The 25,898-nt window shown below is 35.2% G+C and overlaps 1 protein-coding gene across 1 annotated transcript; it reads right to left on the bottom strand.

The window, feature by feature from the left end:
* Positions 1 to 3,257: 3,257 nt before the first annotated feature.
* On the bottom strand, positions 3,258 to 15,668 carry LOC110031211 (anthocyanidin 3-O-glucosyltransferase 7-like). The gene is given in 3 exon segments (XM_020734303.1): positions 3,258 to 4,297; positions 15,132 to 15,524; positions 15,527 to 15,668. Coding segments are annotated over 3 exon segments (1,329 nt in total). The 5' UTR covers positions 15,600 to 15,668; the 3' UTR covers positions 3,258 to 3,434.
* Positions 15,669 to 25,898: the final 10,230 nt, after the last annotated feature.

Here is a 25,898-nt window from a genome sequence, read left to right as displayed (position 1 = left end):
TGGGGCTTAAACAAGGCCAGTTGAAGGTTTAATTTGATGTGTGGGAGTGTTTTAAAGAGTTTAGGATTCAAAATTGGGGCAATTAGATAGATTTGGGGGTTCAATTTGGTGAGATCTTGGCTTAGGGTCAAATTGGGGATTTTAGGATTGAGATTGAAATTGAGCTTGAAATTGGGTTCAATTGGGTTTGTATTTGGTTTCAATTGGGATTGGGGATAATAAATTTGAGTTTGGAATTAAAATTTGGGAAAATTGGAACCAATTTGGTGGACATTGGGGGTGAATTAAGGAATTGGATCTTTAAGGGCAATTTGGGGCTTTTGGTCAAAATATGTCAAATTGGTTAAATTGGGCTCAATGGAGTAGTTCAAAGTGGTTTTGGGGACATTTGAAATGATTTTGAAGGTTCTGGGACGGGGTGGAGGACGGTTTGGATCACCAGTGGTAATTTTGTAATTTTGGCAAAATCAGGGATATTTTAGTAATTTTAAAAAATTTGGGGTGTTTTGGGCAATGTGGGTGGTTTCAAATGGTTTGAGATGATTTTTGAACATAGTTGGGTTTTTTGGGTAATTTTGGGAATTTTGGTCAATTTTGAGGTTTCAAAGGTAATTTGGTAAATTGGGTAGATTTGGGGCAAAAGGCTTAGTTTGGTATTTTGGTAAAATTGGAGTGTCGGTCACCCTACTTGAGCCATGGACCAATAGAATTCTCTACTTTGGGTCCTTCATGCACTGGTCTTAACTAAACCCTAGCCTAGGGCAAAGGTGTCTAGAGGACCATCTACACTTTCAATGGTAGTTTGGTAGTTTGGATAGGTTTTGGGGGTAGAAGGACAGATTGGGTATTTTAGTAGGATTGGGGTCGCTAACCACACAACCACCCTACTTGAGTCATGAACCAATAGAATTCCCTACTATGGGTCCTCCATGTACCGGTCTCAGCTAAACCCTAACCTAGGGTTAGTGGCCCAAGGGACCATCTACATGAGTTTCCCAAAAAGTTAAGGGACCAACTAAGCATATTTGACTAAAGCCTAAGGTTGTGAGTGTAAGTGGGGAATATCAGGTGTGTGTGTGTGTGTGTGAAACTGACCAAGGCCATACCACCCATGGTTCACCCTAAGGCCATACAATTCTATGGGGACTCCCTTTGAGCTCCCTCACACTGGCCCCATCTACTAAATGTTAGAGGTCAGGACCAATATATGGAACTTCAAACTGAGCAAAGAAAAGTTTAGAGTTTCTAATGGTGAAGGTTCCTTTACCAGTCCTCTAGGAATAGTCAACAGGAAAAACATATGACTATAACTTAGGCTACTAAGGAGGAAACTAGACCTCAACCAAAAGTGAGGTCAATACCGTAGCACTTTCAAAATAAGAAATTGTTCTAGATCTGCTCATTAATTTATCATATAAATTTTAAAATTCATAACAAAATTTTCAAATTTTTAATTAACATATTTTTGCATTTCCCAATATCCAAAAAATTTGACGGTGACACCCATAAATATGCGAGCTTAATAGTCAAACTTCTTTCAATATATATATATATATATATATATATACATGATTTTAGGGGTACACGAGTAGTTCTCCCACAAAATGATAATTTATTATGTAATATTTAAATTTCGTCTATCTATAGAATCAATCTTGTCCTTCTATTCATCAAATTCTCTTTTAATTATTGAACTTCAAAAGAACAACCCCAAATGCCCAATGATTTTATCGCGGCACGCCTTCATTCATTTTTTGGGATAGCATGCTAAATTTGTTAACATGGATAAATTCAATGGCTTGCATGCATTTGTTCTATATCATATTTCTATTCTATTTACAAAGTTCTTACCTTCTAAGTTAGATTCATCACAACTACCATTCTCCTAGTCTCCATTCATCAAAGTCTCTCCAATGTCAAAATTTGCATTAGAGCTTCATTTATTTGGTTTGTGTTGGATTTATAAATAAATATGCATAAATGTTTTGGTCGTAATCTTTTTTCTTTGAATAATCTCTGCCATCACGAAAATATTAAAATTTAAAAGAAGATGTTAAATCAAAATTTTCATTATTATCAAATTCCAATATTTTTATTATGGAAAGCACAAAAACACACATTTGGTTTTTAACTTTCTAGAATAAATATACTTTGTTTGTGAGTGTAGATTATTTCAATGTCAGAGGCCCAAATACCGGTTTCTCATGCGCTATGCCTCATGATGAGAGCCCGCGTCATGTGCCTGAATATTCGAGAACCCAACGCCACTAGAGATCGAACCTGTGACCAACAGGTCATCGATTTGTTATCGATTTGTTATATATATATATATATGATTAGGTTGTTTATTTCTACTTTCATTTTTTTTCTCATTTCTTATCGATTTGTTATTTAATGAATACCACTTTTTTGCTATTATTCAGCACATCAAAATTGTTTTGAAAAATTTACATACATAGCGCATAAAACATTGGATAACTTCGCTATTTACGAAACCTATTCAAAAACATATCACCCAAAGTCACTGCCCTCCAAAAACAACTACCACACAACTGCTAAGGCTGTAAATTAGGGAGCACAGTCTTGGCTCATACTCCCCTCTTTTGAAATTATTATAGTTGAAATTAGCTCATGTTCAAAATTGCTCTGTGTTCATGTCAATTCTACATATTTTTGTTCATATTTGACTCGAAATTAACATTTAAATTAATCCGAAAAACAGATATATTATATTAGATTCCAATCTGCACCATTCTTATGCAATAAAAAACCCAAAATCACATGTCGACACAAGGCCTAGTAATTTAATCTTAGAAATAAATATATCTAATAAATTATTATATAAATAATAGATATTAATTTCATATTTTGACTCATTTATAATTCAAATAAAATATTTATTCATATTCAGCCTATGAGTTGAACGCAAGCTGTTCATGACTAACAAGCAATTTTTGGCAGCCCCACCTGATTCTCCCAATGCTCTGGCCCGCACAACCCTCCTGGTAGCCCTCCTCTCCGTAATGCACGTGTGTGCTTTCGACTGTCGTGACCTCGAGCTAGCAGAAACCCCGAACCTCATGCGACACCTGTGATTGGTTTAAGATATTTTAACTCATTTTTTTTTTATTTTATACTGTCATTTTTGTCATTTTATTTAAATTAACTCATTTTTTTTTTATTTTATACTGTCATTTTCAAGTGCTATATCTATAGCAAAGTGTAGTAAAAACATATAAAATCCATTGTTTCGTATGGTTCAACGGCCAATTTGATTCAGGCATATCGCTTCATCCTCATTATATTCAATGTAGCAAACAAACCAATGTTATTCAATACCTTTCAAGGCTCTACAGAATTGCATTCTTCAAAAACAGGCAACATCAGATGAATCCCAACAAATTCAAACCCCAAAACTAATCAATTTCCGGTTATCACATTCTGCAGACTAACTCCACCAGTCTCCGGAGGTTCTCCGAGAATCTCCCACCAGGCAACAAAGCTTTCTCCGTCCTCTCCCTTATCTCCACCACCCTCTTTCTCATCCTTTTCCCTTCTTCTCCTTTCAAAACTGCTTCCATAGCCTTAACAAAAGCCCCTCTTGTGATACCAGAACCAAGACTTGTTCCTACTCCCAACATCGACTCAACCGCCCTGGCTACCATATTCTGGTCGGCGTGTATGGGCCTGCCAACCGTCACCATGTCAGCCATTATGCTCTCGAGTATCGAATTCCACCCAAAATGTGTTACAAACACACCCACAGATGAGTGATTCAACACAGACAGTTGTGGCGCCCAATTCACCATATTCCCCCTCTGTCGTGTTCGCTCCACAAACCCCTCAGGAAGGCTCGAGCGAAACTCCTCCTTGAGAGACCATAAGAAGGGCGCACCACTGTCTTCAAGCCCATGAGCCAACTCAGCCAACTCAGTGAGTGGCAGAGTACTGAAAGAGCCGAAGGCAATGTAGACAACGGAAGAGGGTTCATGAGAGTCCAGCCATGGAAGGCAGTCTTCTTTGTCAGGAGTGGAGGGTGGTATAGAGAGGAGGTTGAGAGGACCGACGGAGAAGGTTAGGTTAAGAGTGGTGTGAGAAGTTAGGCTGGGTTCAAGGGCAGCAAAATTGGAGAGGACGATGGCGGCAGCACGGGGGAGGCGATGAACCATGCTATAGAGGTTGACTGCGAATTTAGAGTTCATGTCGCCGAAAATGATGCCTTCAGGGAGGTCACGAACACGCATGGCGGCAAGACCGGGGATGAAGTCGAGGAGTGTGTCCGTATTAAAAGGGATGACTGCAGTCAGATTAGAATTTTCTTGTTAACAAATTAATAAAATTAGCATGCAAAACTATGCCAGAAAGCTAAGAGTGTATAATGCTATATACACAGACATAACATGAGGAAATTACATTTGGAGATGGAGATAGTAACACAGTGGGTAGGTGAATTGGTTTACTATTTGTTTTCCTGCAGAATGAAACAATATCAATGCTTACAAGGGGCAGGGTTGGTAAGCTTTAAATGTTAGATAAACGAAATAGCTGTTAGTAAACATATAAAAGAGATAAGATTCTAAGTATCAAAAATCCCTAAAAGATGATTGCTTAAAAAGCTACAAAACTATGGAAATTTCACAGCGCCTGAAACAATAGCAAAATAAAATTAGACTGCTTAACAAAGTTGTGTGTGACTAATATATTTGGGGACTGAAGTGAATAGCTCAAATTAATGCTGATTTCTAATTACAAGTAATCTATTGATTAAAATTTGCATTTATAATCATGTTATATAGCATATTTTCTATGATAAATAAAGAAATGAAACCTAATAAATGTGCATAAATCAATGGTGATCACGAATGCATGAAAAAAAAAAAAGATTTGGTTTCCAAGACAAAGCATCTAACATCAGACATGATTTTCAAAATATGCACAAAGTTATCACATTTCTTGTGATGAAATTCAAAAGAAATAATTGCTCCAAAAAACATACTCTATTCATTCATGACATAGGCTTTTATAGAGCATTACAATGTTTCACAAGCAAACAGATAAGCATCTAGATAAAAATCGCAAGATGGGCACAAAATATACATTAAGCCCATCTTGTCACATAACCTAGACAAATCTAATGAGCTAAGTCCTTTTGTGAGGTTGTCAACCACTTGCTCCCTAGTGGCTACATGAGTCAGCTTCAGTAGTCCGTTATTCAACTTTTCCTTGATGAAGAACCTGTAAATCTTCACATGTTTGATTCTATCGTGTTGCATCGAGTTGTTAGCAATGTTGATTCCTTACTTGTTGCTACACCACAACCTCATTTGAGCTCCTTGATCCACCTTGAGCTCTACCAACAAGGCTAGCAGCAACATCATCTCAGCAAATCCTAAGGCCATGGCCCTTGACTATGACTCTATTGTTGACCTCGCTACTACTGACTGTTCTTGCTCTTCCAAGAGACCAAGTTGTCTCTTACGAACATGAAGTATCCTGATGTGGACCTCCTGTCATTTGAAAAACTTGCCCGATCAGAGTCACAAAAGCAATCAATGATTACATGTTCATTCTTCCCAAAGATCAACCCCTTGCTTGGTACTCTTCAAGTACCTTAGAACTTAGTACACTGCGTCCATATGGCCCTTCCTTGGATCATGCTTATAGTAGCTTGCCCCGCTCACTGCAAATGAAATGTTGAGATAAGTGTGACTCAGATAGATAAGATGACCCACTAATCTCAAGTATCTAATAGGATGAATTGCTCTCATGCCTCTGTACTCAGTTTGACCTTCTGATCAATTACAGAGAATACAGGCTTGCATCCCAACATGCGTGTTTCTGTGAGGAAATCCAGTACATACTTACTCTAAAACAAATCCCCTCCGGTCCATGGGTCACTTCAATTCCAAGAAAGTAATTGAATTGCCCAAGGTCCTTCACAACAAATTCTTTGCACAATCATACACTTAGTTGAGCGATCTCTGCCCATCATAGTTTTTAAAGACATAAAGTGACTTTTTGAACCTGCACACCTTACCCACCATCTGGTTTGTACCGAATTTTGGTGGTATCCTGATGTACACCTTTCTAGTAACACACCATGAAGAAGTGCATTCTTCACATTAATTTAGTGTAACCTCCCACCAATTACTATCAGAGAGACCAGTGTTCACATTGTGCTCATCTTCGCTATTGGTGCAAAGATTTTGTCATATTTAATGTCAAATGTCTGTGTTGACGTCAATTTTTAGATGTCACACACTTGGGTCGTTCGTTTGAGCCTATGAGACTTTACTCTACTCTTATATGGTGCCACATAGCTCGTAAACATTCACTGGAGCCTCCCCTAACTCACTAGGGTGGAATTATGCTCGAGCACACTTGCAATCAGGTCCTGGCGCACCCGTGCAAGGCTAGTCTTTGTCTAGTGTACCCGTGCCAGACTTGCAATGCGCCTACATTAACAATCTAAGCAGGCAGGGAACCTGCACATGATTTCTGGTGCGCTTGCGCCCATGAGGCTAACTAACACTGAAAACCCGATGCATCCGCGCCAAACCGACATAAAGTGCCCGCATTTACTTTCAGGTGCGCCTGTGTTTATTTTCGGGGGAGCCCGCGCTCATTTTAGAGTGCACCCATTGTAGGCCACTTGGGTCAGGCGCACCCGTGCCAGACCAAAATCAGTTGCAGTTTTGGTTTAACCCCCTTGGCTGAACCAAGCCCCTTGGGGGCTAGTTTGGTCATTTAGTGGTATGGAGAGTACTCTAGATGCTGCCACCTCAAAAGGAGCCCCCCCCCCCCCCCTTTTACATGGTCCATGGACCATTTTTGGTAAGGGACCAATAGAAAAATGAGGAGGCAGCAACCATTTTTGGAGGAAGAGATCATTTGAAGAGAGTGGAGCTGCCTTGGGGAGGGAGATTTCAATTTCTTGGTCTTGAGGAGAACCCTTGAGAGCTTTGAGAGAGGAGAGCCCTTAGCGAGCTTTCCTTCTTCCACATTTTTTTCTCCTTTTTCTCCTTCATTTTCTTTTGAGGAGAAGTTTGGAGAGTTTCCATGGAGAGGTTTCAGAAGAAAAAAAAAAAGGATTTTCTTCTTCCACAACTTCATCTTCTTCTCCTATATTTTCTTCTTATCTACAATTTTTGGAGAGTGTGAGTGGTTTCCTTGTAGGATCTTGGGCTCCATTGGAAAAGGAGAGCTTCATCATCACTATAGCGTGGGAGGAGCAAGGAGCCATCGAGGTGGTGAAAGCTCTCCAAATCCATTGTTCTTCCTTTTCTAGCAAGCCTCTTTAGATTTTTGTGTTATAGGTATAGATCAAAGCTGATGTTAGAGAAAGCCCCTTTGAGGTTAAAGAGCTTTTTGTTGTGTCCCTAAGATCCTTGAGTGATTCCCTCAACTTTAACCCAAAAATTCTAGATATACGAGATTGTATTAAATCCCGTGTTTGCGTCGGTGATTCTATTCCTTTGATGGGAAGAAGGTAATCCATTTAAGCCTTGAGAACAGAGATCCTTGCAATATTTACATTTAGGCAACGATGTTTTCCTCACAAAAAAAACCTTTGTGTGTGACGATCTGTTGGTGGTACACCTCGCCATCACCGAGCCTATTTCCTTGTAAAATCATTAGGACAAGTTTGATTTGCTATCAGCGCAACCGGGATCATTTTTACATGTATGCATTTTCATTCATGTGCACTTCATGTGTGGCGCATAGCATATGATGCTTTAAAATGGTGCATGAAATCCATATTTTTGATATGATTGCAATCGAAATCAAAAATGTGGGAGGAGCAAGGAGCCATCGAGATGGTGAAAGCTCTCTAAATCCATTGTTCTTCCTTTCTAGCAAGCCTCTTTAGATTTTTGTGTTATAGGTATAGATCAAAGCTGATGTTAGAGAAAGCCCCTTTGAGGTATAAGAGCTTTTTGTTGTGTCCCTAAGATCCTTGAGTGATTCCCTCAACTTTAACCCAAAAATTCTAGATATACGAGATTGTATTAAATCCCGTGTTTGCGTCGGTGATTCTATTCCTTTGATGGGAAGAAGGTAATCCATTTAAGCCTTGAGAACAGAGATCCTTGCAATATTTACATTTAGGCAACGATGTTTTCCTCACAAAAAAAACCTTTGTGTGTGACGATCTGTTGGTGGTACACCTCGCCATCACCGAGCCTATTTCCTTGTAAAATCATTAGGACAAGTTTGATTTGCTATCAAAGCAACCGGGATCATTTTTACATGTAAGCATTTTCATTCATGTGCACTTCATGTGTGGCGCATAGCATATGATGCTTTAAATAGCATATGATGCTTTAAAATGGTGCATGAAACCCATATTTTTGATATGATTGCAATCGAAATCAAAAATGTGGGAGGAGCAAGGAGCCATCGAGATGGTGAAAGCTCTCTAAATCCATTGTTCTTCCTTTCTAGCAAGCCTCTTTAGATTTTTGTGTTATAGGTATAGATCAAAGCTGATGTTAGAGAAAGCCCCTTTGAGGTATAAGAGCTTTTTGTTGTGTCCCTAAGATCCTTGAGTGATTCCCTCAACTTTAACCCAAAAATTCTAGATATACGAGATTGTATTAAATCCCGTGTTTGCGTCGGTGATTCTATTCCTTTGATGGGAAGAAGGTAATCCATTTAAGCCTTGAGAACAGAGATCCTTGCAATATTTACATTTAGGCAACGATGTTTTCCTCACAAAAAAAACCTTTGTGTGTGACGATCTGTTGGTGGTACACCTCGCCATCACCGAGCCTATTTCCTTGTAAAATCATTAGGACAAGTTTGATTTGCTATCAAAGCAACCGGGATCATTTTTACATGTAAGCATTTTCATTCATGTGCACTTCATGTGTGGCGCATAGCATATGATGCTTTAAAACGGTGCATGAAATCCATATTTTTGATATGATTGCAATTGAAATCTAAAAATGCATGAAAATATATTGGGCTTAATGCCCATTTCTTTGATCATGAATATATGTTTGGCTTGATGCTTAATTTTGTAAAGTCATTGTATGTAAAATTTCATTTTGTCGTATGTGCACTTCTAGCACTTGGCATGTATTTGTGGTGTCTCTCTGAGCAGCTACGCCTGCGGTAACTTCATGAACATACATCGTCATATGCGTATATTCGCATGACTTATGAGGGGGTGGCCGACTTATAAGGCCTACCCGGTGCGCAATTCTCCTTAAAAAGATATATGTCCTACTCGGTGCGCAATTCTCCTTAAAGAGAATAAGAGTATCTCATTTCCTATGGCACCACCTAGGAACGTCATAGGTATGTCACGTTGTGTCGCTCAGTATAGGTCATGCCTAGCCCTTAAAACCCTCTAGCGCTCAATGTGTGTTATTTGGATGTACGACTCTTACCTAGCATAAGACATTTTACCTAACATTCATGACATCATTTATAGTTTTTCATGTGTCATTTGATGTGAGCATGTCATGCATTGATTTGTTTGTCACTTGCATGAGCTAGTTTAACTGCCTCTAGGGCGAGGAGTAATTTCCCTTTGGGGTGTTCTGTATCCGATACAATCAAACTTCATACCATTTGTGTATGTTGTATTGCATAGTATAGTATGTGTCTATCACTTGCAAGAGTATTTGGGTTGCCTCTCGGGCGAGTTGTAATTCCCATTTAGGTGTCATGTATATGATGCGCCTATATTGCATGTGTCATATAAGTGCGGCATCTTTGCTTTTTGCACTTGTATGTCTTGTGTATTCGTCGTGAGCATGTGCACCATGTGCTCGTGACGAGCACTTGCTTAGCATGTTGATAGTCTAGACTATCATTTGGTATATGATGTGATCGCTCACACCTCGATAGAGCAGTCACAACGGGTATGGCCTCTTAGTGTATTGCTTGTGGTCGCTTACACATTGATAGAGCAATCATGGCACACTAAGTCAACTTGCATTTTACATGAGCAGTACCTGATCCGTATTGATGGAGAATCAACCTCGTTATATGAGTGACTTATTGTTGATTGTGATACCTTAATGAGCATTACTTGCGAAGATATCTAGGTGAAAAATGTGAATTATCGCATCGCGAGAAGCACATGTATGTTTGTGCTAAAATTCCAAGAGAACAAATATATGCCACTTAGGCTTCTCTTTCCTTAAGATATATTTTAAATTTACCAAAAAAATTATATTTTTTATTATTAATAGTCATGTTTAAAAACTTAATTTAAAATTAATGTATTTCTGATTTAGATCATATGTAATACCAAATCTTTTAAGTTTTTGTTTGTATAAAATCGCATTTAGTGGCGTGTATTAAAATTCTTGGATTCTTAGAATAAGGTCAGGGACGGGGACCCCATCAAAGACATATGTCAGCCTTAGCCATCCTTATGATGTTGATCGCGATACCTTAATGAGCATTACTTGCAAAGATATCTCGATGAGAAATGCAAATTATCACATCGCGAGTAGCACGTTTATGTTTGTGCTAAAATTCCAAGAGAACAAATATACGCCACTTAGGCATCTCTTTCCTTGAGATATATTTTAAAATTACTACAAAATTATATTTTTAATATTAATAGTCATGTTTAAAACTTAAATTAAAATTAATGTGTTTCTAGTTTAGACCGTACGTAATATCAATTCTTTTAAACCTTATGCTTGTATAAAATCGCATTTAGTGGTGCATATTAAAATTCTTGGATCGTTAGGATAGGGTCGGGGACGGCGACCTTGTCAAACATATGGTAGCCTTAGCCATAATTTCTGCACACACTTAGATGTTTATGTTAGGACGCCTTGTTTTAGATGCTTGCTAGAATTGGGTAGGGTGTAGTTCAAATTATTTATATGTTCGGCTATTATCGATGGTTTGTGTCTAGCAGGGCATTTTGTTTGATGCTTTGTATGTTTACCAAGTTTGAGACATATGCAATAACATGTTAGGACGGTTTTCTTGCAAGGAGTCATGTCCAAAATGGGAGGAACTGTCATGATTTATGCTGACACATTTTGTGCAGATGCTGCTTAGCTTTCCTCCCATCGAAAATGGTTCATCGTGTTGCATGTGTATAACTTGTGTTGACCCTTTTCTATGCAAATCGAGTCATATTTTAGCCTTTTTATATGTATTTTAATTAGAGTCTAAGGAATGAGTGTATATCAGAAATAAAGTACGGGCATAAGTTCCGAGGCACTTGACGTGTGGAACCACGCAACAAGAAACAAGAGCAAAAGATCATGTCCTGTCTCTTAATTCTAAATCTTTATTCTTGTATAAAAGTAGCACCAAATATATATATGTGGATCCTGACCGTCTTTCTCTATTTTTTAGGATATCTTGTCGACCTAAAGACACCTGTCACTTTATTATTTATGTATGATTACTTTGCAGCGAGTGTTCACATTTTTGCTTTCTTATGAATGTGATTTGTTTGGGCTCATCGTATAATGCAATCTAAACTATCTAAGTACATAAAATTTTCTTTTTATATAAAATCTTAATGATAAATAATTAAGACTAATCAATATCTAGGATTAAAATATTACAAATTTTTAAAATCAGCAGTAGCTTGTTTAAATGTCTTTCAGACTAATTTTAAAACGATTTGCATGACATGGCTATTGGGTTGACTAACTTTACGACCAGGTAGAACTAGGGTCTTAATAGTTTGTGTTGATGAATCCATAGAGTTCTAGCCCGACTATCTCTACCTGACTAGGATTTCCTACCTTTATTTAGTAAAACCCTTTTGAGCCAAGTGTTCCCTTTGACACTTCCTTAATATCATCTTGACAATCCCAATTGATGATAAACCGTCGCCAGTTTAGGATATAGTAATTCATCATCTGCCTTTATGACTTGGTACACTTTGAAGCGTAGAGATGTTCTAGTTGAGTAGACACAATTATCTCCTTGGCTCTGTTCGGTGATAGGCCGTCATCCATTTATGGATTTGAGGGATTCATCCTCTCGTTTAGCTCGGTATAAGTGTTGGAGGTGACTGAATGTTCCTAGTTGAGATAATTGTTCTCCTTTGAGACACCTATTTCATTACTTATCATAATTTTTTTAACATGATTCTTATTATTGAGAGTTTTCATGGGTATTCCTCAAGATGTAATTAACCAAAGAGACGTTCCCTTGAGACTCCTCTTAACCCCAGAACAAAATATATAATTTTGGTTCACTGGTTCTATGGGTTATTTATGTAGGAAACTTCTACATAGAAACGGTTTCAAGTTGTCTTGATTTGATCTTATTTGGACGTACGCTATTGACGTATCGTACGAGGATGACTTTACACGAGTTTTTCATGTTTCTTTTTAATTTGTTTTTCTAGTTTTGTCTTATCTTATGGTCTTCCGAGCTCTCTTGTTTCTCTCAAACATCTCACTGACACAAGAAAGAAGGTTATTTGGAAAAGATAAATATATAATGATAACTAGACAAGCTGGCTACTCCAAATTTAAAAAGAACTAAAAAAAGTCTGGCTATATCTGTTGTCACCAATCGTACTTTGTAACACTCTACCTTCACTTTTGGATTTTGTTACACTATGAAGATCCACTTGCACCCAAATGCTCTTTTTCTCACTGGTGGTGGCACTCTCTCATGTTCGGTTTTTATCTAGGGCCCCAAGCTCTTCCTGCATGGCCGCTTTCCACTTCGGATCCTCCTTAGCTACTTGTCAACACTTGGGTACATATAAAGACATCGTTTAAAGATGTAATGAATCCTCCATGTTCAGGTGATATATTAAAGTATGAAAGAAACTGAGCATTGCGATGTTCCCACTCAAAACGATTAGGAAAAAGTCCTACAATGTTGTGAGAGTTCCTCCGTAAGGTTATGGGGTTAAAAGTAGAAGACACAAGAATCATATCACCTGTGAATTTTGAGTCTGCGATGGATGGTCTAGGTGTCTCAAGAGACAGAATAGACTGAGATAAGGGACTAGCTTGCACGAATGGCACTACAAGCACAATTCCCTCATAATGCTTTCTCCTTCTTGTATACTTCCTCAGCTCTCCTTTAGCCTGAATCCCACCACCTCCATGTTCAATCTTCATATTTTCTGACTCCTCAGCCGATTCATCCCACATCACAGGACAAGTCGCTGCTCCCACATGTACTAATCTTTCACTATTACTACTCACCCCCTCTTACCTCATACCTCAAGTATTTGAGGAGTCACTAAAGGCGAGGTCACCTCAAGGGTGTAGTACAATTTGAATCCTCTAAAGAATACATCTATGGTCACAAATAGTTTTTCTCTATCGAGCTCCAACAAACATGTCATTTCTAGGTAACAGAATAACCAACGAAAACACACTTCACAATTCTGGGATTCAACTTTCTACTAATAGTCTATTGTCCTTTACTAACATGCACAATCAAATACTTCAATGAAAGAATCTCGCTATTATCTTTTTTCAACATTTGACAATACAACTTCCAATCCAACATTCTTGAGGGCATTTTGTTGATCAACTGTCCAGCTGTCAATGCTTGCCTCCACAAATGCTTCGGAATATTCATTGTGATCATCATGCTTCGGGCAATCTCTAGAAGATGTCAATTCTTCCTCCATGCTACTCTATTTCTGTCAGTAGGTATGAGCATGTGATTTGATGTTGTATCCCTTAGGCTAACAAGTATTTTCTAAATGTCTTGTTGATATACTTTGTCTCATTAACAGACCTCAATACCTTCTCAACTACACCACCTTGAATCAAGGTTGCCTTATGGAAATCTTTAAAGCAAGCAAACACAAAACCCCTATTTTTCATCAGATACAACCATATAATACAAGAAAAAAAATCATTAAAGTCACAGCATATCAATAATCATTCAATGAACACGCAGAACTCGTCGAGACGCTAGCTTCCTATATGAGCCCAACCAATACCTTCAGAACCTCAAAATTAATCTTCCCCAAAAGCTTCATTCCTTCTACCTCATGCACTATCATTGTCTCCTGACATCCTCAATCACAAGGATTCAAGCCTAGGTCACACTCAACTTCCTCTTCTTAACCTGATTTTTATCTAAACTCACCATCAAGATCAAGAACCTCCTCATATCAACCCATTCCTCAGGATTTGTGGGGTATATCCCCCTGCCCTATCAACTTGCGGACAAGATCTTCTTGATGCAGTGGTCGATCGAAACCGAAAGAGGCAAGGCCAAGAGAGAGCGAGCGGCGACCAAGTGAGAGGAAAGTAGAGGGGTGGAGACGGGAGCAACAACCTGCTAGTGCAAGAGCAGCGGTAAGGTGGAGGGAGTAACAGCAGTCTGGTGGAGGGAGAGTCGGTTCTTGGGTCGTGCAGGCATAGGGAAGAACGGCGAGGGCTTCAGCTCTTTGGCCACGGGCGTACAGGGTAGAACGGTGAGGGCTTCGACGAGCTAGATCCCATGTGATGCATAAAGGATTGTGCGAGGGCTTCTGCTTTGTCCGAGCGTAAGCCAACTTTGCCAGCTAGAGTTAGATCGCGTGGGGCTTTGATACCAAAAGGAAAAAATTGCTCCAAAAAAACTTACTATATTCATTCATGACAAATGCTTATATAGAGCATTACAATGTTTAACAAATAAACCCATAGGCATCTCCTATATTTCCTTTTTAACAAAAGAACCCTGAACCAAATCTCAAAAATTCAAATATATATTCGAGACAAAGACCAAACCATGAATTAGTCTCCATGTAGCTCAATCTAATTGATGTAGAGCCCATACGAGCATGAGCCAGTTCGACTAGTCCGTAGAAGTTCGACCTATCTGATCAGGACAGGAATAGTATGCATCAGAGCAAACAAATCTAGAATCAGACTAAACAACACTTAATGAGAAAAACAATTTACAGGTGAATTCATCTAGCTTCACGCAGGCTGATGCCTTCATTCTCATGAGATCACCATTTGGCAAGGCATATGTTAAGCTAGACAAGCAGGATGGTGCTTGCGAGCATAGATAAATTTATAATTGGGGGCATATGGAGTCATGCCCACACTAGAACATACTCCCTACTCCAAGCATGAAAAGACGGCTCAAGGCATCTTCAACACAAGTGATATCACCATAATCAATCTAGAGTAAATTTCTATATATCAAACATCGTTGATTACCTTTATCTTCACATTCGAAATGGCTGCGCAAATCATCTGCGTGAATGTGTGCTAACAACGCCAACGGAAACCCTGTAAAAACAGCAACCCACGGCACCCCGATCTCTTCTGCCACAAAATCCGCCATCCACAAAAACGAATCGCTCACCACGCAGCTCACCGGTATCCCGCCAGCATCTGCAGCGGCGGCCTTCACGGCAGCACGTATTTTCCCGGGAGCCGACTCCAAGAACTTTCCGATCACCTCCTCAATTCCAGCAGAGGATCCACCATCCCGGATCTCCTCCGCGAATGGTAACAGCCGAAGATTTCCGGTGTTTCGCGGGAGGATTTCGAGGGTTTCAGCTGTGCTCACGAAAGATAAGATCGCAGCCGGAGCTGCGGCGGCGAGACGTGCGTTCCGAAGGGGAAGGCGAACAAAACCACGTGTGGCGGCGAAGGCGACGATGAATGGCCGGAGGGTACCATGGCAGACAGCGCAGGAAGTTGAGAACCAAAACACTGGCAGTGAGGGACTAGCGCGCCGCCCTGGTGAGGTAGTGGTCCGACGTAATTTTTTTTGGGGACGAGGGTATTAATAAAGCCAAAGGAGTTCGTTTCCGTACAGGTCTGGGAATCGACCACGTTGACGATTACATGTCCCCGAGACTTTAGGGTTGGTTTAATAATTTAAGAAATTATTTTATAGAATTGTAGCTCCTAAAATCTTGTATTTTGAATATTTAATTTGATGTGTATTTTTGAATCCTATTATAAAATCATCTCTAAAAATTAAAAAATTCATTCACTCAAGTTAAGAGATGGACTACCGACTTGGAACATTTTTATTTTATGAACAACAGAAAGTTGTGGCCTGTGGACAGAAGTGATGGTTATCTCGTGTTCTGAAATAGAGAAAAAATATTTTGTGGTTAACGGAACTCGAGAAGATGATGCTGAAACAAACATAGGCGTGGGATTGTTAGCGTTCTCGACGAGGGAACGATTTTGTGTTGCGCTTTCAAACGGACCCTTAGGCTACGTTAGAGATGACTTCTTCTCTTGATCTTGGTGTGGCAAAAGTGGAGAAAACGAGAATCTGACATAGATGATGCTGAAACAAACATAGGCGTGGGATTGTCAGCGTTCTCGACGAGAGAACGATTTTGTGTTGCGCTTTCAAACGGACCCTTGGGCTACGTTAGAGAAGACTTCTTCTCTTGATCTCGGTGTGGCAAAAGTGGAGAAAACGAGAATCTGACATTTGGATGTGAAATGCTTTGACCTTTTCTTCCATTGCAATATTTATTTTAGACAAATTTAAAATGCGAGGGCCACCGATTGGTTCTTCCATTGTTCCACGTTTGATTCATTGTCGTCGAAAGATTTATGGTTCTTACATACTTTTTAATAAAAACTTAAGATGCAAATTTTCTTTCTCAAACAGAAATGTTCAGCACATCAAACTGAGCTTTTTAAGGCACTTATCCTCATGTGAGTTTTAAAAGAATTTTTATAAACTATTACACTCCCTCAAATGAGACTTTAATACCATGTGAGTGACTGTCATTTCTCATTTAGTGGAGGATTTTTTTTAATAAGAGTCAACTCCAACATTATTCAAAGAAAAAGAAAATATATAAAAACACTCTTACAACTCAACACCAAACAAAGAAGAAATGAAAAAAAACAAAGCAATAGCTATAAACAAACTAAGTGAAACAAAAGCTAACATTTAAATGAAGAAAAAACTAAATCAAAATAGCAATAGCTTTAAACACCAAAAATTTCATGCAAAGAGTCCAGAAGATCAGTATCTTCAATGGAGAAACAAGTTTGTTCTTCTCATAATTATAAATTATAGAGCAAATGTGAACCTCCAATTCCAACAACAGTAGCTCCATAAGATCGAACAAAAAGAAATAAAAAATGTTAGTCCATCCCAATTAGCACCAAATCAACGTCTCTATTCAACAATCGTTCTCTCATCGCAAAACATAAATTAAAATAAGAAGATAGCCAAGGAATTTCTATCTTAAATAATTTCAAAATAAAAAAGAAAAAGAGTAATAGCCACAATCCACTTAATCAACGGAATGAAAAGACAGAAAAGACACTAAACATATAACTTAACTGCACAATTATTAGAATTCCTTCCAGGAGCTAATGAACATTAAAAATATTCAAAAGAATTGTTGAATTTTAATAAAAGGTCGGACATCATCACGGGTCAACCAATCCTAAACTTTTCAAAAAAAAAAAAAAATAAATATAAATATATTCTTATTAAAAGAGATAATATACAAAAAAAGGGAATAAAAAAATATCAAAACTAATGAAAAGCTTTATATACACAGCCAACCAAGAGGACTAAAATAAGCTTCATAATAATGTCTCAAAACAACCCAACAGAACAAAGTCAAAATTAAGGCTACCCCCAATCAAAGTGTAAGTAAACAAAGCATTCATTAAATATAAGGATAACAAAATGATGCAAAGAAGAATAGAGAATCGGGTGAGATCAAAAGTAAAAAAGTGGGCACATCAATGACTAAAAATTAAACAAAACCATCCTCCAAATGAATAATCAGAAAAAATGAATTAAATACAAGGAGAGACATTAGAATTATTAAAAATCTCATTGTTCCTTCAAATCAAATCTCATAAGTAATAGTTTGAACAACTAGAATGTAAAATCTCTAGTGAATATTGTAACTAATACTCTTAGCATGTTAAAAACATGAAAAAAAATTGCTAGCAATAATGAAAAATTTTCTAATAGGATTACAGTTCTTCAATAAATTATTAGAAAGTGAATATTCAAATAATAAACAATTATATGTTTATAAATAATTAATGTATAGAAAAAAATTGAAATAGTATTAATATCTTAAGATTTAAGAATATCACTAAATTTAAGATCAATATTAATAACTTCTTAAGAAGGAAAAACCAAATTAATAGAATAGCCTTTATACCAAATTAATATTTTTCAATCTCCAATAAGTAAAGTTTCATTAATAAATTAATACAAATTTGTTCTTATAATAATCATTTTCATTCCAACGTTAGCTAACGTTGTTATCAAAAAATAGGGATGCTATGAATAAGAAGTAAACAACAAGTCAAAATATTCCAGTGCTGAGAAAAAGAACAATAGTCATTAACAATAACATCTTTATTTTTGATAAATTTAAGTAAAGGAAACCAATAAAAATTGTATTACCATTATTTCACAATTAAAAAGGATCCTTTAAGTCTTGGATCAAAGAAGAAAAGAAAATTGCTCTTAGTATAACTTTAAATAAAAGGCATCTCATTTTAAAAGCAACTTTGGTAAGGTCTTTCAAAAAAGTAGAGCTTTTAGATATAGTGTTGATCCAAATGATATCAGAATTATCCATATTCCATTTAGCTAAAAAAGAGTTAAAGTTGAAATGCCTTTAAATAACTTTTACTTTACATATCAAATTATTATGATTTAAAGAAATGATATTAAGACCTCTAAGAGCATTAGGTAAAAAAATTATTTTCTAAGAAATAGTTGTCATTTTATTATCACCATTATTATGAAAAAGATTACTAATGAAAGAAATTTTTTTTCCTAATATATTTAGTCAAAGATATATATCATAACTAATAACAACGATAACATCAAATGGTGTAATTGATTAATTGAAATTGATCAGTCATAAATAAAATTTTTTGCTTTCAACCCGTCAACCATTTATGAAGCATTTCAATAATAATATGAAAATCTATCACATTCAGCTTAGAACAATTAATAATAATACCAAGGTATTTCCAAGTTAAATGTTTGATATTCATACCACTAACATTACATAAAGTCTGCTACATAATAGAATCAATAATCTTAAAACAACAAATAGTATGCTTAAAGAAGTTAACATCTAAATTAGATGAATGAATGAATATATTTAGAATATTAGCAAAAATAAGATGATTAACTTTATTAAAACAACATTACATACTATAATTATTCTGAATATTTAGAATGGAGGAAAGAGCATTCAGAATAATAGTAAAAAAATAAGGTGAAAGGGAATAATCTTGCCTCAAGTTAGAAAAAGAAATAAAATAATTATTCATTTCATCATTTATAATAACAAAGAAATAAATAGCAGTCATACATGCCTTAATCCAATGAATAAAGTCAATAAGGGAATCCAATCTGATCATTTTATCATATAGAAAATATCAATCAATTTAATCAAAAGCTTTAAGTAAGTTTATTAGTCATACCTGCCTTAATCCAATGAATAAAGTCAATAAGTGAATCCAATCTGATCATTTTATCATATAGAAAATCTCAATCAATTTAATCAAAAGCTTTAAGTAAGTTTATTTCAGAACATAATCTCTTAGTAGAATTAGTTGATTTAAAAACACATAGAAGCTCATTTTTTAAAATATTATTATCAACATTTATTTAATGAAAGCAACTTGAATTTACTTAATCAAAAGCTTTAAGTAAGTTTATTTCAGAACATAATCTCTTAGTAGAATTAGTTGATTTAAAAACACATAGAAGCTCATTTTTTAAAATATTATTATCAACATTATCTCTCCATTTAATGAAAGCAACTTGAATATGATTGATAATATAAGAAAGTTTAATTTTTATTCTATTAGCTTACAACTTAACAATAACCTTATAAAAAGTATTACAAAGAGAGATAAGATGAATATGATTTAAAGATTGAGCATCTTACCTCTTGGGAATTAAGATGATATCAGTATGTTTGATTTTATTGAGAAACTTACCAGAACTAAAAAAATATTTTATAGCATTAACACAATCTTCACCAATAACGTTGCAAGAATCTTTAAATATTATAAAAGAAAAATCATCATGTTCAAGAGATTTGTAATTCTCAATAGAATAATCCTTGTTAATTTCTTCATTAGAGAAATCCTTTATTAAGGCTTTTGAAATCTAATGAAAATATTGTATTAATAATAGGAAATTTATCAAAATAGAATTAGTAACACTAACATAAGTATTAAGCAAATATTTAAAAAAAGAAATTAATTCAATATTTTTATTATTGTACATAATTATCATTGATTAAAATTCCTAATTCTAATCTTTTGATAGGAAAGCTTTACCCCATCTTACTCTTTGGATAATCATTCACACGTTGCCCTTTTGTTTGACCATTTATAACTACAAGAAAGAGCATTATAAAGTTTTTCTTGTTTAAAAGAGGTTTGATCAAGTAAATCTTTGCGAAGAGAAATGATGTCCAAATTATTCATAATAATTTTTTGTTTATCTTTTAACTTGTAATGTAATCAAAAGATTATTAGAGTTATACAAATTTCAATGCTTAAAAGCTTCTTTGACATTCTTAAGTTTATTGCAAAGGGAAAATAAATGATCTCCTTTAATATTAATGTTCTAAGCATTATGAAAAATATATAAAAAAAAATTACAACAACCATTTCAATGATTTTTTTACAAAAATCTATGCTTCAAAATATAAGAGGTCCCTAAAGAAATAAAAATAGGGAATGATAATAAATGAAGTCATCCAAAACTCTAAAAAAGGAATAAGGAATGAATCCACACGATAACCATTAAAAAACTCTCTCAAAACGGCATCTTACAGGATTATCAATTTGATTATTGTGCTAGTTAAACTTATGAACAGTATGTTGTAATTCAAAAATATTAGATTAGAGAATGCAATTAATAAAATTAGTTATCTTACGAGGAACAGGAGGAGGACCACCTACCATTTCACTGACTCTAAGAATAAAATTTAAGTCGCCAATATAAAAAAATAATCATTAATATTAGCAGCAAGATAAATAATATAATTCCAAAGATCCTTTCTAACCAAGATAATATTACCAACATAAATGAGAGGTATAAAAAAATTAAAAGTAGAATAGAAAGTAATAAAACAATGAATATATTGAGATTTGACTTCTAAAGCAATAAAAGAATGAACCTCATAGCTCCATTTAACCCATAAACGTCTATTTTCAGCAATATCAAAGTTATTTACACTCCCTTCACTATTAAAAAATCTTAACCGATTAATAGAGAAATTATCATAAATATATGAAAGAGAGAGCTTAGTTTTAATAGCTCAATCATATAAACACAATTCTCATAAATAATGTTTTTACAATTAGCAAAAATAGTGGGGCTACTGAAACGCCATCAACAAATTCTCATCATCTGACACAAATCTTAAGACATGACACGGATCTCGAGAGAATTTTTTGAGCAAGAAAATTTTCAAATTTTGATAAAAAGTAATCTAGAGCTCCAATTAAAGCAAACTTATAGTCAAACTTACCAGTTCGATGAGACGGACCTAATGATATCAAAACTATTCCAATTCGAGTCAAATCAAACTCAGATAAAGTCATTAAACTACTCTTAGAGGTTTTACATACATATTTAGAAGGTTAAACAATTGTCAAAGCTTGAAAGCCATTAGTTGGATCAAGCGTCTTGTCAAGAGGAATACATCGAGCCAAAGATTTCTCAATTCTGACATCATTAAGGCACTCAAATGTCCATCAAACATCCTCTGATAGAAGGAAGCTCACCGGACCGTCCAATCAAAGTGGTTAATATTCTTGCATTAGTTGCACCCAAAATAATATAAATAGATCCCCACCCCTCTCATGAAAGGGATGAGAGCTTGAGGCTTGAGAAAGAACTTGAAGCTTTGATAATAAATTGAAGTCCGACACCACTCCTACCGCCATTGACCACTGCTGACAGCCGTCGACCACTATCGACCGTCATCAACAACCACCGACTATTAGCAAGCACTATTATCGTCGTTAACCAGCGCTGACCATTGTCGATCACTACCAAACACTATCAACCACCATCGAATGGATGCTGTCAATCGATATCGGTCGTTGTTAGTCGATGTTGTAACTTGAAGTAACCTTTTCTCGTTTGTGGGACAAATAGTTGCAACTTTAATTTTTATACTGAAACTCTTCAAATAGGTGAGTTCCCATGGTTTTTCCCTTTCCGGGTTTATCACGTAAGAACTTCTGATATCATTATTAGTTGTTCTCTCTCTTCTGAGTATGTGTTGAATCTTCGTATCATGCTTAGATGATAATCTGCCACTCTACTACCACAAATTTTCTTGCATGCGTCAATCTATATTATAATTTGAGATCTTTTCGTAATTGCTATTTTCTAAAATAAATAACTTCTTATATATCTCTTTTTCTAAGAAAGTTAAGGAATGACTTTTGACATTCAATTATTAAATTTTAATATCATTGAAGATGAGGAAATACATTAAGAGCCTTAATAAAGTTAACATAAAAATAAGATTTTAAAACCTACTCAAACAAAAGTTCATGTTAAACATAAATCAAACTTGATCAAAATCAACCTCCTTTTACACCTTGTGGCAATTATGAAACCAAGATCACATTGAATAGATTTAAGAGAGTTCTTAGATAGCAATGTATTAAATTTCAATGCACAAAGTAAATATGTATATTGTTGAAGTTTTGCCCTCCTAAATTGGGAGAAAGCACTTTCGCTACTCTCACATAGAACTCTAGTTTTACTAATGTGTACGCGTTAAAAGTATGTATCTTGATGGATGCTAAAAAGGAAGATACTAAATTAGGTTGGTGAGGCAAAGAATAAGTTCAAAGCAAGGCTTCATGTATGTGTTCATATTTGACTTAGCTTCAAATTATCTATGATCAAGCAAGAACTATTCATTGCTAGGCTAAAACAATTAGATCAAGCATGACTTAAGCTATATAATTAATTAATCTTTAAATTATAAAATCTTCATAGCATTTTGTAAATAAAAAAAAAATATTTAAATTAAATTCCTATAGCAATTCTCTAAAAGCTTTTGGATTCAATAAAATCAAAATTTAGTTAAAGTTATTTAATTAAATAGTAATATAAATTAATCAAACAAACTCAATAAAAAACTGAAAAAATTGTCTAAAAATTCACAAGTAAAATAGGAGATTGGAGGGCTACTTTAAGCCCTTTGGTAATTTCCCTAATTTTCCCAACAAGTTTAATCAATAAGTTAAATATTAAAAATAAATAAATTAAAATATTAAAAAAGGCTTATAGAATACAAATTAGATTTATAATTTCCAAAAAAATTAATCTAGGTCTTTTTAATAGCTTCAAAGTTAGTAAGTGTGAGCCTTACTAAAAAGAACTTGAAAAATTAATTAATTCACCTAATCTCAATTAAGCTTAGGAAAATTTATAACAATTATACTAATTAAACAAATTTATAAGTTTTTTTTGGGATAGTTATATACTTAGCACGCGAAACATTGCTATCTACAAAATATGGGTTGGGGTTTTATCATGAATTTTGATATTTTGAATGAGAATTTGAAAAATGGATTAAAGAGGGTGCTAGATTTGTAAATAGCAATGTTTCGGTGGTCTGTATATAAGTATTTGTTAACAACCCAACTTTTTTTAACCGAAATGAAATTAAAAAATATAGAAATAATAATAATATATAATATAAATGCTTTTGAGAAAACTATGAAAGAAGACAGGATTCCGAGTAGGGCTGTAAATGAGCCGAGCTTGAGCACTTTTGAGAAAATTATGAAAGAAGACAGGGATATTCCGAGTAGGGCTGTAAATGAGCCGAGCTTGAGCGAGGATTTGGCTCATGTGGCTCATGTTCGGCTCATTTGATATAGCTTGTGTTTTAAATCGGCTCGTGAATAGTGTGTTCGTGTTTGACTCGATTTAAATATTCATGTTCATGTTCGGCTCGTGTTCGGCTCGAAATTGGCTTGTTAAAATTAAATTGAGAAAAATAGATGTAAAGAGTGGGATTTGAACATGAACCAAATATGCACAAAAGAATGCACTAACCACATTGCCACATAAGGTTTCCGAGCACTTTTGTGAATTTTCAAAATCTTTCAAATTTATTCAATTATTGTATTAATTTTTAAATATACAAATGTTAGAAAATTTACAAAAAAAAAAGAAAATTAAATTCAAATAACCTCAAAATTTTATGGGAACATTTTGTCAACCTTGTTTTTCTTATAATTTTCATAATTTTAATATTTAGCTTAATTAAAGTTAATTTAAATTTTTAATAAATATCAAAATAAAAAAAAAATACAGATTAACCCAAAGAAATCCTAAGTTTTTATGCGATGTTTCTTTAATCAATATTGAACTAAAAGAATATTTTCAAAGTTTTTTGAAGAATATTTCGAATTTATTTTAAAATTATATTTAAGCGTTAATTATAAATTAATTTAAAATTCTAAATAAAAAGCACATAACACAAATACTTACCTTTGCTAGTATACTCTAAAGTATGTCTTCATCCATCCTCCATTTAAATTAACTAACCTTCACTTTTAAATGCAATGACGTATTTTACTAACATTAAGATGCTAGTTTAGTATGTTAAGGGCCCGTTTGAAGAAGCTCATTCGGTGCGACACATTTTGAAAACACTGATAAAGCCATTTGGAAATCGCAGTGCAACAGAGATTATTATAAATTTACGTCAAACACGGACCGCGAGTTTTGACCCCACAACCCGTGTTTCTTTGTGAATTTATTACCCCACTGGCCTTAGCTCCCTCTCTCACGTGCCTTCTGCCTCACATACCTCTCTCGATCGATCTCGAGAACCATAGGTACCTCTCTCTCTCTCTCTCTCTCTCTCTCTCTCTCTCTCTCTCTTTTTTTTTTCTATACTCTTTTTTCTTTCTCGAGTCTTTATCGTACTTCTCTCGAGCCTCTCGCATGCCTCTCTCTAATAGTTGTCTTTCTCCTCTCTCTCTCTTCCCTCCGATCTCTGGTTACTGTGCTCTTTACGTAATTATGTGCTCATTTTTTATGGAATGACTTTCTTTTTGTGATTTTTAGCTTCCTCATTTGCAGTTTATCGTGAGATGTTTATGATATTTTAGGTTTGTAGCTTTCTGATTTATCTCCTCAGATTTTGCGATTTTACATTTGCGATAAAATTGAAAAATGTGGAATGATATTTTTATCTCCACAGATTTTTTGAGTGGGAATTTGATATATGGATGAAAGTGTGCTTGAATTGTAGACATCAATGTTTTGAGTGCCTTGTATGTAACTGGATGAAATGAAAAATATAGGATGGCTTTCCATCATTTCTTCCTTTGATTATTTAGTGTGAATTTGACAAACGGATGAAACAGGGTGCTTGATTTGTACATAGCATTGTTTCGGGCGCTATGCATGTAATTGCCTTATTTTGGATGGAATGGCTTTCTCTTTGTAATTTTTTTCTTTCCCATTTACAGTTTACTATGAGTAATTTGTGATATTAGTGATTTGTGGCTTTTTAATTTATCTCCTCTGATTTGCGATTTGAAATTTGTGATGAGATTGAAAAAGGTTGAATTGTTTTTTAATCTCCATTGATTTTTTGAGTGAGAATTTGAGATTAAAGGTGGTCTTGATTTGTAGATAGCAAAATTTCTGGTGCCCTGTATGTAACTGGATGAAATGGAAAATATGGAATAACCTTCTATCATTACCTCTAATTTTTTAGTGGAAATTTGAAGAATGGATGAAATAGGGTGCTTGACTTGTTCAAAACATTGTTTCGAGTGCCCTATACGTAATTGCCTCAATTCAAAATTACAGAATGTTTATCATTGATGTTTGAGTGAGAATTTGAGAAATGTATGAAAGAGCGTGCTTGATTTATTGTTAGCAATGTTTCGGGTGCCATGCATGTAGTATCCTCAAATGAAAATATGGGGTGGGGT

Source organism: Phalaenopsis equestris, unplaced genomic scaffold (genome assembly GCF_001263595.1).
Source record: "Phalaenopsis equestris unplaced genomic scaffold, ASM126359v1 Scaffold000787, whole genome shotgun sequence".
Lineage (NCBI taxonomy): Eukaryota > Viridiplantae > Streptophyta > Magnoliopsida > Asparagales > Orchidaceae > Phalaenopsis > Phalaenopsis equestris.
Note: the sequence above shows the minus strand (reverse complement) of the source record. Positions and strands in the feature narration are given on the sequence as shown.